General features: G+C 33.5%; 2 protein-coding genes across 6 annotated transcripts in view; one reads left to right on the top strand and one right to left on the bottom strand.

The window, feature by feature from the left end:
- LOC136033678 (uncharacterized) overlaps positions 1-7,688 on the top strand; it is a 37,013-nt gene extending 29,325 nt beyond the window's left edge. For 4 of the 5 annotated variants that reach the window (XM_065714515.1, XM_065714513.1, XM_065714514.1 and 1 more), the window contains exons 7-8: positions 427-640; positions 7,594-7,688. In XM_065714515.1, the coding sequence (XP_065570587.1) occupies positions 427-640; positions 7,594-7,673 (294 nt within the window). In that variant the 3' untranslated portion in view covers positions 7,674-7,688. Of the gene's footprint in view, positions 1-426; positions 641-4,464; positions 4,482-7,593 lie in introns of those variants that run through there. The other variant, XM_065714517.1, reaches the window with a different exon arrangement.
- Positions 7,689-12,115: 4,427 nt separating this feature from the next.
- The window catches only part of LOC136033676 (PAS domain-containing serine/threonine-protein kinase-like), a gene marked incomplete in the record, with an annotated part of 89,488 nt that continues 88,126 nt past the window's right edge, over positions 12,116-13,477 (bottom strand). The window contains 1 exon segment of the mRNA XM_065714511.1: positions 12,116-12,374. Coding sequence (XP_065570583.1) covers positions 12,271-12,374 — 104 coding nt within the window.

The following is a 13,477-nucleotide window of genomic DNA, read 5'->3' as shown; positions in this document are numbered from 1 at the left end:
GAGATTTTACTTCAATAAAACATTGAACAAAATTCCAAGTCGCAAATTGTAATCCTGGTAAATAAAAAGAGTTCTATCGCGTAAAATTTGAATTGTGCTCGATTTAGCAAAATTTGAATTGTGCGTGGTCCGATTTAGAGTTGACTAAGTTGTTGATTGGTGGAGCTTTGTTAGGAGTTGTATTTTGCTTCGGTTCAATTAGTCAGATTAGATTTTCGTACATTGCGTTTTTTAGGGTTGATTGTTGCTTGGTTGAATTTTTCATTAGATGACTTTAAAACGTTAGATGTCGTTGATTTTTTTCAAAAACAAACTTAAGTTCCCGGTCTCGTCAATCTCTCATTGTCTTTGGTTTTTCTAGCTTGGTTTAATCTTATACTAATATATCTTTAATTATTGATAATCAAAATATTTTTTTTTTTAAAGGAGAAAGCCGAAAGATTATTCATTCGATATTCTCAGCGATGGGCGAAAGATTATCTGCGACATAGGTTAGATTGGACAATAGACGAGTCTGACAATAATGATGCAGGAATTGGTAACCCTCCGCGACCGCGTCATTTACATTCTGCTTTGTGTCCGTGCCAGTATTTGGAGGATTATCTTAAATGCAAACCAGTTAAAGATACAACAAGTTGTTGTAAGCCTATGTTTCAGCATTGATTTGTTTAGTGTTAAAGCGTATTTTTTAAACCCAGGTGATTGTCCGTGGGGAAGGGTAAATTGATTTTGTTCCTAGACCGTGGCAAAGGGAGTAAATAAAATCTTTTCGTTGTAGTGGTGCATCATTATAGATGTGCGCTATTTATCTGTCATTATAAATCTAAGTTTTTGAAATATAATGCCAGTTGTTTTCGATAAGTATCTAAAAATACATTTTGACTGTATTCAATATTATAAACCCTATTCATGGTTTAGAGTGTAATTCAGCCCCATCTCCAAACGCTGAAGAAGAAATCAAATAAACCTCCATTTCAGTTATTCATTTTCATTAATTTTTAACTTAATTTTATTTTATGTATTATTTTTCTTCAAATGTCATTTCAGTGACCTTTGAGGTCATTTTGAATATATTTTTGGGAATGATTTTACGGTGTACGAACTTACGGTGGTTTTCTCTTATTTCCAGGGCTTTTTTAGAGCTAATCAACTTAGTTTGAAAGTAATTTAACCAAATTTTGTCTTTTCAGCTGTATATCCAATTTAATTTTCACCCTTGGTTTTTAAGTAATCACTCCGGTCCTTTACCCCAGACAAGATATATTATATATGATACGCCTTTTATCTGTGTCCTTTGCAGATGAACCCAGCTGTTTTAATTATTTGTTTAAACTTGGAACAATGGGTTCTGAAGTTATTAATGCAGTCTTAGTTTCATTTGACTGTTGCAATAAATGTAAAGGGATGTAGCTTGACTATATTTCTGGACTCTAATATTGAAATGAAATTACGCGTTTTCGTCAGAGGTGTGTATCAAACTTAATCCATGGTCGTATATTTTTTTTTCTTTTAAAGCCAGACTTCAAATATAAATATTCAGACATATGATACTGAAGATATTATTTAACTGTTTAGTCTGTAAAAACCGAACGCAAAAATGGTAGGAATTCGTAAGTCCTCAGATATGGGTACCACGGTTTAAAATTTTTTTTTGCAAAATTTTATTTTGACTACTTACAAAATGGCACGCGGCACAGTGATTTGCAGCCTTTCTGAGTAACTTTCTGAGATTTATGGAACTGAGGGAATTAGAACTGTGGATGAATCAAAACAGTTCATTAATTAATCTGTATGGATTAAACATACAGCCTATAAAAAATATTTTAAAATCAAATTACCTGTTTTCTTGTTTTGAATATCTTTTTTTCAGTTAATTAAACACTGCATTGCTTTTTTTCATTTTTAAAAGTTGACAGTTTGTGCCTTATTTATATGTGTGTATTTTTATGTGTGAAGTTGTTCAATCCAGTTGAAATTATCCGTCCATATTTTTATTCCATTACGTAATTGTGCTTGGAAGAGTGACTGTAGTTGCAAGCGCTGTCTTTGTTTGCTGTTTTTTGGCCAAATTAATTAAGTTATTTCACAGATAAATGGTCATGAAATAAATAGCAGGTGGAATATGTTGTTCGTCGTACATTTTTTTTATATTTTATCTTTTATGGAACGACCCGTGGCACCATCTATAACGGTATGCCACTGGTCCTGACATTATCCTCTTTGCCCTATAGAGCATTGATACACGTTAAAAGAAATTTAAAAACTGTAAAAAAATTTAAAAACTTATTAAAAAACCGTTTGTTCTAATACTTCCACCGGAGTGTTGCCAGGTGATGTTTTTTATAAATTCTTAATTCTATAAATATTGGTTTACAAATTCATATTTAAGGTTAACGAAAGTGAACCGAGAAACCAGGCGACCTCTCTTTTTGTCGACTGTCTTTGAAAAATTAATAGCCCCCTCCAATTAAAAGGAATATAAAACTAAGACTTGATAGTCATGGGTAACCTTATATTTTAAATGTTGTTCATACCTTTATTAGATATATATATATATATATATATATATATATATATATATATATATATATATATATATATATTTCACAACATTTTTCGTTATCCATTTAAACACAATTTTTTTGTGTTTTTGTAATTGAGTCTTTGGCAGTGTGTGATTTAGAATCCAAGCAAAAAATACTCCCAACCTAAACAAAGAAGAAACTGCATATACGGATTAGAAGCAAGTTTAAAAGCACAAGCTGCGAAGCCTATCGCATGGAAGGCTTTAAAATAACAACACCTATAGCGCATACTTTTTCGTGAGGATAAGAAAAAAATTGGCTTGTCCCCGTCCCCCGCTCCCTCCCTCAACATAAATTTGAAGTCGCCTTCAAATAATATCTATGAACACAATGGCTACACATAAAAACAAAAAAACGTTGGGCATCGACGAAAACATGGTAATTCAAAGCCGTTGATAAAGATAATGGGGCTGTAACACATAGATTGGGTGCCGAGTTTATGTATCAACTAAAAATGCTTGTAGATTTAATTGTGTCAATCCTTCGCTCAAAACCCAATGACGTATCTTTAGGTTCGTTATTTTTCCCAATCCTGGTGGTGAAATATCAACGGTTTTTTGGTAGTAACAGGAACACGTTTTTTGGTGAAAGTTGTTAGCAGCATCATTTATTAGAGAAACGGGATGATAAAAAACATATTCAAAATTTTGAAATTTAAGGTTTTCCTTGTTCAAATGATTCAGAAGAAGAAATATTGGTCGTGACAATAAGTAGTATATTAGCTATACAATACTAGTAATTCAATAGAAAATTAGCCCTAATGCAAATAGATTACGAGATTCATTCATCCAAGTGAATAAAGAATGATTCTTTTATTTACTAAAGTACTCAAACGCCATGAAAAGATCATAAAATACGTTTCAAAGATGCGTTTTCTTTTAATTATGTTTGTATAGAATGTGTTAATATCAAACATGTTTGATATTAACGTATATGTTCCATATCGACCAGTTCAGTAAAATAATTTCCTCGCTGAAAACAGAAATCACTATCACTCTAGTGTATCTGTTCAATAAAAATTGATTGTCAGTTTAACGTAAATTGCTCTCAGTAAAAATAATTTTGTCGTTCTTGAGGAAGCGCTATAATTTCTTTCCAACAGGTTGAAAATGTGAAGATCCCCATCTACTGGTGATTTTTCATTGTAACCCATATGCTGGAAAACGGCGAATGAAGTGGTGCTTGCTCATTTTTATCCCTCCATATTTTACTTTTTGGCAAGGTTTTGGTGTTTTTTAGATTTCGTTTATTATGTAACTTTGTTTTTGAATGATATAACGCTATGATGTTATAATTTTAGTTTATAAAAATCGAAGAAGATTATTAGTGATGATGATAAGGTTAGTTATAATTCGCAAATTTTCTAACAATTTTTGTTATGTATTTTGGCTCTATTAAATTTTTTGATCTTGATTGTATACATTAGAAACTTCGAATTAACTTGGCAATGGACTTACGACCAACATTATTTTAGCAGTTTAGAAACTAAATCGATCTACCTCACTTGTTTTGTTTTTTAAATTATTTTAAATTTGAAACGATTCATTGACCAACTTTGTACATTCATGTCGGAATCTTCTAAAATAAAAATTAATATATATAAAACAAGAAAAAATGGGCTACTTATCTTACCTAAATATCTTCTTGGAACAATCTTGAATATGCTAAATTGCATATCGCATTAGCCAAACACATGATCAAAAACCAAAAGCTTCTGAAATTTATTCTCATGATTGGTACATTATAATTAAAACTAGTATTGTACTCTTATTCCTTCCAGCATTGTATTCTTTTTTCTATTGTTGGTTTATATTATTTTAATGGTGATTAATTTTGCAATGGAAAAACTTATTTACCTCCCTTCTTTTTTTTCATTTAGAAACGCCTAGATTCAACAAGGACTTTAAGTGGTGGAATTTAGATTTGATTAGATTGTGGGACAGACATTATTGAAGATGTTTAACTTTGCCAAAGAGCAGCTTAGAAGAACAACCGAGACATCCTCAAGTAGAGGTGTGTAGCTATGGGTAGATTCTACGCCTAGATTCTGCAAGGATTTTTAGTGGTGGAATTGGGATTTGATTAGATTGTGGGACAGACATTATTGAAGATGTTTAACTAAGCCAAAGAGCAGCTCAATCCCATCCTTCGCCGGGGAGGCCATATTAAATATCGTTTTAAATACTGCAGAAATGTTTGGTATGTTGTACTTATTGAAGTAGATTTGTGCTACTTCAAGAAGATTTGTAGATTTGAAGTAGATTTATGCTACTGTACAAAATATATGCTCAAAAATTCCTAAATTGCTGCTTCATTTTTTTTTAACTTTTTTAATTCAGCTTTAACTTTTTAAATTCAGATAACTGTAAATTAAATCCCCCTCCCCAAGAACAATATTTGGAATGCGCACAATGACGAACGAGAAGTGAATTTATTGCTTTTGTTTTTCACAATCTGCCTTTATTTATGGTCTTTGAAATTGGGAAATAGAAACTAAGAAAAATATATAGCCAGCGAAAAGACACGAAGCTGAAATGGACTAAGGTTGTGAAAAAAAAAATGTTACGTGTGAATTTCTCCTGCATGATTTTATACAGAATTTGACAATCATATGCTAATGAAAAAACAAATCCTACAAAAAAAAATGAATCTGATTCTGTAAACATAGGATTTCTGATGAAAATTAAGAGCCTTAGTTGGGTTATCTCAATTTATCTTTTCAATCATGTTGATAATTATGGAGATTGACTGCAATATTAAGGTTTTTCTTTTTCATTGGTAACAACTATCATTATAGTTGTCACATTATGCACTCCTTTATTTGCAACTGTTGCTTTTTTGAGCTACTTTCTTCTACCTTTCAGGGGTCTTTTCTTTACAGTAATAAAATCAAGGACACAGAGGGAAATTATATCAGGTTCTTTTTTGTTTTGTTTTTTTAGCTTCAATTTCCAATGCAAATTCCTTTACAAAATACGGCAAAAATACCGTTTCTAGTTTTTGCAAAAATGTGCCAACGCTGTGATTTTCAAGAATGTCCGCAATAAAAAAGAATTTAATCCATCCACCTAAAAAAAGTAACAAAAAAATTCGCTTCATTTATCAAGAATGGTTTGGGTATGTTAAGCTATGAAGCCAAACGCATAGAATTTTCCGAACATGGTAAGGACGCATTGCGTGAAATTTGCTGCTTTTGTGGGAAAAATTTCCCACAAATCTCCAAGCGCTAATTAGTATTTTCTATTAATGAATCCGTATTTCTTTAACATTAATTTGACCTAATGAGTACATTGCAATTAACTAATGAGCACTATGGATAGCATATAATACTTTTTTGTACTTTTTTTGGTACAAAAGGTACCTTTTTGTTATTGAAAACCTAAACGTTATTTTAGAAAGTAATTAACCCAGTCAATGCACCCTAGCAAGGATCCCAGATCCATGTTTTCCTCTCCAACTGATAGGAAAGAGGTGCTTTAAGTTATCAAATCTCTCTCTAATAGTAGTACACCTGACTTCTTTGGCACAAATAATAAGCTTCTTAGGACCGTATCTTCCAATGTTTGTGAACCCATTGTGCACATAGCAAACCTGTCTATGACCAACGGAGTCTTCCCAGAAATATTTAAATCAGCAATTGTTATCCTAATTCATAAAAAAGACGATCCGTCTGAGATAAGTAATTATCGTCCAATCTCAATTCTCCCAGTTATGTCTAAAGTGCTCGAAAGAATTAAATTCCGACGTCTTTCTCCCTTTTTATTTGGAATTCATCCTTCAGATTCGTTGATTTCTCCTCATCAATGTGGCTTCCTTTCCAAATTTTCAACTGCTCATGTATTAATCAACACCACACAGTTTATACTTTCCAAAATTGACCTTAAAAATACTGTATTGGGCTTATTTCTGGATTTTTCTAAGGCCTTTGACATTGTTGATCACATGTGTTTTATTAAGTAAACTCAACAACTTAGGAATTCGTGGAGTTCCTTTTTCATGGTTCGGTTCTTATCTCTGGTAGAGTACAGAATGTGAGCCTGGGCGGGGTGACTTCGCATCCCCTACCTGTCTGGAGGGGCGTCCTGCAGGGCTCTGTTCTTGGTCCAATACTTTTTCTCCTTTATATTAATGATTTGGTTACGGACCTGGGTCCATCAGTGCACCCAGTACTTTTTGCTGGCGATAGCAAGTTTTTCATCACCGGCTCTAATTTACCATCCGTCGTCACCAAATCCTTCTGAATAGAGTAAAGGAGTGGTGTCTCGTTAACTGCATGACAATTAACAGCAAGAAAAGTCAGGTTGTATTATTTCGAACCTCTTACAAAAAAAATGAAGCACAGCAAGCACTTGGCCTAAAATATTCTACCAATCTCCTCCCGCAGGTCGAAGTTGCCAAGTTTCTTGGTGTCCAAATAGACTCCTTCCTATCATTTGCAATGCATGTTTCCTACATCAGAGCCATAATCTTGCGACAGGTAAGTATGTTTAATCGTGTGAATTATTTTCTTCCTCCTGATATTCTTGTCACCCTTTATTATTCTTTTATTTACCCATATATCTTGTATTGCGGATCTGTTTGGGGCAAGACTTATCCTTCAGTTACCAATAAATTAAAATCTGCCCAAAAAACGTGCCGTCAAAGCAGTTTTTCGGCTGCCCCGACTATATCCCACCTAGGACTTCTACTCCGATTTTGGTATTATCCCTTTTGAACAAATCATCAGAAAATTAAATCTATCCCTTGCATACTCTGCTTACCATAAAAATTTCCCTCCCAATTATTATCTTATTTTAATAGTAATAATTCTGAAGGCCTCTGTCTCCATATATCAGACCGTTGCTTCATTGTCCCAAGTGTATTTCCAGTTCTGCCCAGTGATCCCCCATTTATAAATTATAATTTTCTAAATTTTTAATTCAATTTGCTTTAATTTCCCGTGTTTCTTTTTATGGTCCTCAACAAGGTCGCTTCCAGGATCTTTATTATTACTGGTGTTATTTTTTAGTTGAATTGAAACCTTTACGACAAACACGCTTAAGATCATGCTCCATATTGATGAATATACGCAAGAAATTGTGGACATAATGTCGACCAACTAATCGATACATCAAAATAAAACATAGATCGGAATCGTTCTCTACTATTTGTTTCATGGAACCGCTCAAACTTTCCTGTAAACAGATCGATTTTCAGTTGTTTCTTTCTATTTTGCTGAAATGGCTGATGTTCTTTTTTCATTTTTGTTGATTTTTTTCTTATGTTTAATACTAATTTAAAACTGTCTTTGTATTTTTGACGACAATGGTCCAATATATTCAGTATTAAAATTGAGATTTTAAGCAATTTTGAAACTTTCTTGTGTATTTTGATGGTTAAATTTGACACATTATTTGAACTAGGACATTTTCATTATATATAGTATATCACGAGGTCAATTCTACCGTTTGGATTAGTTGTCTACAAATGCTCTGTTCGATAAAGAAAAAAATGAAACTAAATTTTCTTATTTGCAAAACGTTGGCCCATACAACTAGGCTACTATTAATCCAGTAAGAGCCCTCACACAAAGAGTGCTCGTAGAGGAAAATGTAGGTTTTCGCCCCCCCCCCAGTGGTATAACTAGCATGGAGGCACCCGCTTCCTGAGTCTAATGAATAATCACCCGACCCCTTCAATGCTTTAAAATGGACTATTTTAGAAAATGATGGGGATAATATTAACCCCACTTAACTTTATATATTTATTTTCCTTCTCAACATTTTAATTACAACTGAATGGAACAATTATTTACACAATTAATAAAACATAACGAATGATTGGATCACGGCTATATTGCTCTGGGATGAGAATATATAATAGCGTGAGCTTCAGGGTTTGTGACTCACTCATGGTGATTTTCTTTTATAATGTGCCCCCCGCCAATGATTCACAGTCACTGGCTTGGTGCAATCACCCCTAAAAAAAAGCCAAAAAGGAGGCATATGCTCTCCATGCTAAAACTGTGACTTTAAAATATGATTTTAACCGAGTTGATTCCAATTGTCCAGCTTTCACTTCAAGCTGACGCTATTTTCGGGGGGCTTCAGGCTCTCATTCAAAATTCCCATTAATTTGCTTATGCCATAAATTTTTACTATTAAGATAAACTGAAATAAAAATTAACATTCCTGAATTAGCTTCTGCTTGCAATTCTTCCTCACTAGACAGTTTTTTTCCCGAAATACCTTTTAAAACTTCTGGTTATTATGGGCCTAGTAAGCCACTGCCCCCCTCGCCCCCTAGAATGCAAAAATATATCTGAAGCTTTGTGGTATGTAATAGACGGAGAACTATAAAATTAGTCTGACAATTTTTCGAAGCCTTCCTTCTCGAGGAATTAACCCCTCACCCTGAAAACTTCCTGCAGGTTCTCTTCCTTACCAGTGACATTTTCCTTACAATATGTTGGCTATTTTTACCATTCTTCATTTCTTCAAATCTAATATCGTGACTGGAATATGGCCCTTAGTTCTCATAACTAGTGATAGGTTACATCTGGTTTCTCCAGTATTTTTCTTTCGATATTCTAAATATCAATAAAACAAAATAGACGTTTTAAAGCCACTTCTTTTCTGATCCTTCTAAAGTATTTCCGTTTTCCTTCGGGCTTTCATAAGCATTGGCTGGTATGTACGCATAAATTTATTGGAGGGGGGTAGGTAAAACAATGTGGAAACAGGTAAATAATATAGAATTAAAGAAAATCTTGGAGGGACATGGTAAAAACTACGAGTAACTGAGGGTGGAGTCTCAGAGGTATTTCTTCCATGTTTAAATCAAAATATAGACTATCCTAAATAATAGACGGCAAATTAGAGTAACTGAAAATATATTTTAATCTCAGTTGAAATATTTATGTTTAAATCAGCGTTTTCAAAACTGAGAGGGGCGCCTCCTTAGGGAGGCACAGATTACTCTAAGGGGTGGCGCGAGTACTAGCCAGGACTAAAAAAACATCAAATGAAATTAAAATTATGTAGTCACGCAAAATATCTTATCCCGTTCGTGATTGACGGGATTGAGACGCCGAGGCTGAATATAAACTGTGTTTGCCATCTCAAGGTGAAATTAGCAAGATTTTATAGATACTGTTCAGGGACGAACAATTAGAAGATCGTTAACGATTGATCGAAACGATTTTTGCGATCAATTAGTTTCTCAGATACGCAATACCAGATTTGCCCTGAAAGTAGAAAAAGAAACTGATGCAGCTAAAACCACATATTTTACTATATATTTTGAATGTGTTGAATAGAATAATATAACTGAAGATTTTTTTTTTGCAATGTCACACCCAGAGAAATTTTGAATAAAGTTAAAAGTTCTTTTTTTTTAATGAGAAAGGTATATTGTGGGAGAATTGTATTTGACTTTATGTGCAAAGTTAATGTCACGACACCACAAACTGACCTTCTAGCCAGGGGCTTTACGGGGAATGGGCAACTGCCGCTCCCATCACTTTATTTTGCCCCCTCCCCCAGCTGAAATTTAGTTTCTTTCAATACCTTGTAAAGACTAAGATAAAGCTGCATAATTCAAGCATCAACAGAAACAGATCAGTTTTTTAGTACATATTTCCTTTATATTGTACTATAAAGTACCTTTATATTACTTTTAAAGTTTCTAAATAGTACCTTTATGGTGCCAAACTGCTTAATTTTTTAGTTTTTACTGTCGTTTTCACGTGATTTGGCAAAATTGGCTCCAACTTTGCCCCCATCCCCAAGATTTTGACGAAATTACGACCCTGCTTCTAGCACTAATGAAAATAAAAACATCCCTGATGGAATGTGTCCTATGAGTGGACGCACTGTATATCCCATAGACCAGCTCTCGTATCAAAAATATGAGTGAGGAACTTTTTACAAAAGTAAAACCATAAATTACGCAATAAAGGTACATTATAAGTTAGATTATGTAAAACGTTGTGTGAAGATATGGAAGCTACTTACACTTCCCTTTTGTACTATTGTGAAAAACGTTGGATATCTTATGGCACACGCGACACTAATCTCATCTAAGGTCATATATACTCAGATTAGAGAATTTGAAGAAGAAGATAGGACACCATAGGAAATATTTTCGCACAAACCATGTAAATCACTTTCCTAGGTAAGTAAATAGCTACAAGCTTAGGCATGCCTAACTAAGTCTTGAAAAACTAGCAAGAATCCACCGTGTCTTTAACTAATTCTCAACCTCCGCCCCTAGTTTTCCTACTATGCTTATAGAAAATGCTTGTGTTAGTCATATTGCTTATGCTGACGCTTATGCTTATACAGTCAGCCATATTAGGTCGAGCCTCACTAAGAATCTACATGTTCTGATTAATGCCTTTCGAAAAGCTGGAATTTCTGTAAGCGTTCTAAATTCGAGTTTCTTTGCTTTAATACTTCTAACCCTCCTCCTCCTTTACATGTGGGTACAATGTTACTCGAATGTATTTCAAATATGAAATGGCTTGGCATTACTTTTTTTGTTACACTCTCGGCTACATGCTCGTCTCTGATTGCCAGTGCTCTATAGTTTATTCCTATGGTATAAATAGAGTAATAAATAGAGTAAAAATATCGCCAAATAGAGTAAGGCGCAGTCGTCGAGGTTAATGTAAACTTAACCATAGTTTTTGCTCTCCAACGATTCTATTTCTACATAGAAGTATTGGTCAAATAAGAGAGGCACACTTACTCCCACCGTTTATTCGTGCCATTTAACCAAACACTTGAAAAACTATAGGTTCTATGACTATATTAGCTCTATGACTATCTATCTTAGTTCTACTGCTAGGAATGACGCATGGACGGATGATAGATAGACTCATCTATTAACAAATGAACCAACATAATTTTTATACAATCCTAATAAGGGGGGGGTTAATGCCAGATTTGCCTCTTACTCAGTTGAACTATCTGTCTTGGCACATTTACCCATGGCTTGAAGCCCACAGCTATTCAATTTTAATTCCAAAATGTAACCTACATTCTATATACTATATTCCAAAAAGTTCCCAAGTATGTTTTAATCCACTGTTCATTGTTGCAGAGACGTGCTTACTTCAGAGGATGTAGGGGGAGTAAACAAAAAGAGAAGAGATGTATTCAGTAATGAAATACTTCACTCTTTCTATCTAAGAACAACCAAGTCCCAAGGGAATTGTATGTTCTGTAAAAAGCTACAACTTTTTACAGATTCAATAAGCCTAAGTCCTATTGGAAGTCAAAAACCCTAATTACCTTTACGGCAAAATCAAGGTGATATTCCCCTCTTCATAAATTTCCAGACTTTTAGTAGTTATATATGTAATTTCAATGCAAGTTTTAGCCTTGAAAATTATTCCAGTATTTTTTAAATTGCTAATCGGGATTTTGCGGTTTCTTTCACCATAATGCTGGGAAATCTGGCTTCCCCCATGAAAAATTCCTCCATAGAAATATCCTCCCACGTAACCCTTTGGTTTTGGATAGACTATCTAGGTTGTAACAAAATCGTATAATTCTAGATTTATTTGTTAAAAAGATTGGCGTATTACAAAGCTAATAGGCTATAAAACGCGTCACTGAGTAAAAGAAAAAAGAAATTCACGACATTGTATTACCGTCGACATACTTATTCGTTAGGTAGCGCTGACTCTTCATCAGATTCTTTAGTTCTTGGATTCATCAGCTGTTGTACCTTCACTATCAATATGAAAACTTGCTTCCAAGCTGGTAGTCAGATCTAAAGCGTTTGATGTACGATTTCTTGAGCCTAAAATATGCCCTTATTTAATATTACTTAATCATTTATTTATATCCATCAAAATCGAGGAGTATAAAGGACAAGTATACAAAGCTGCACAAACACCCTTGCAATATCCATCAAAATCGAGGAGTATAAAAGACAATTATACAAAGCTGCACAAACATCCTAGCAATATCCATCAAAATCGAGGAGTATAAAAGACAAGTATACAAAGCTGCACAAACACCCTTGCAATATCCATCAAGGTTTATAAAAGACAAGCATACAAAGCTACACAAACACCCTTACAAATGAAACAAAGTAACGACTTATGGGAAATTTTTTGTTTTAACTTCCTACCCCTTCAATCTCATTGAACAGTATTAGGAAGAAGTGACCTAATCTGTGTCTACTTTCTAAATATATTTGGGTAACAGACTTAAGAGGGATGAAGAGCGAATTTGTTGCCTCACTTTGGGAACGATGCATAATCTTTGAAGTCTTGAATCATTTTCAAATTGGGAAATATTTTTTCAAAGCAACTATTGCCCTAAGAAAAGGTCCCTTCCAAATAAAGGTAAATATCCATTCTGAATAATAGAACTCGTTCAGTCAAGAAAGATACAGAAAAAATTTAGTTCTTATCAGTAGCAATTTTTACAATAGTCCAGTTCGTTGAAATTTTTTATAAATGTTTCTATCTATGTTTTTTTTTATTCTTAGTCTTTTTCGCATATAATTCATTTCAGTTAAATTATTTATTCACTTAAATTATTGCCACTTTTTTAGTGCCCCTTTTAATTTACATATATATTTATATCTTGTTCTTTTTTTGCATTTATTCGCTTATTTTGCCCCCTTTCTCTCTTTTTAATTTTTAATTTTTTTTTCTGATTTGTATTTGTATAATTTGAACAGTTTTTTATCTTTTTAGCCCTGTTACTGACTTATTACAGTTTAATTATTGACTCGTAAATGATTATTCATTATGATTTTTGCCAGCTTTAGTGCAACCATATGATTCGTCCACTCCGAAGTCCGAGTTTGGCCCTTTGTGGACTTGTGACAGAGATTTAAAAAATAAATACATATCTTATCTTATTTTATCTGCATTTGTTCGTTTTTTTGCT

This window comes from Artemia franciscana, chromosome 12 (genome assembly GCF_032884065.1).
Source record: "Artemia franciscana chromosome 12, ASM3288406v1, whole genome shotgun sequence".
Taxonomy (NCBI): Eukaryota; Metazoa; Arthropoda; class Branchiopoda; order Anostraca; family Artemiidae; genus Artemia; species Artemia franciscana.
This window is presented reverse-complemented; position numbering and strand designations above follow the sequence as displayed.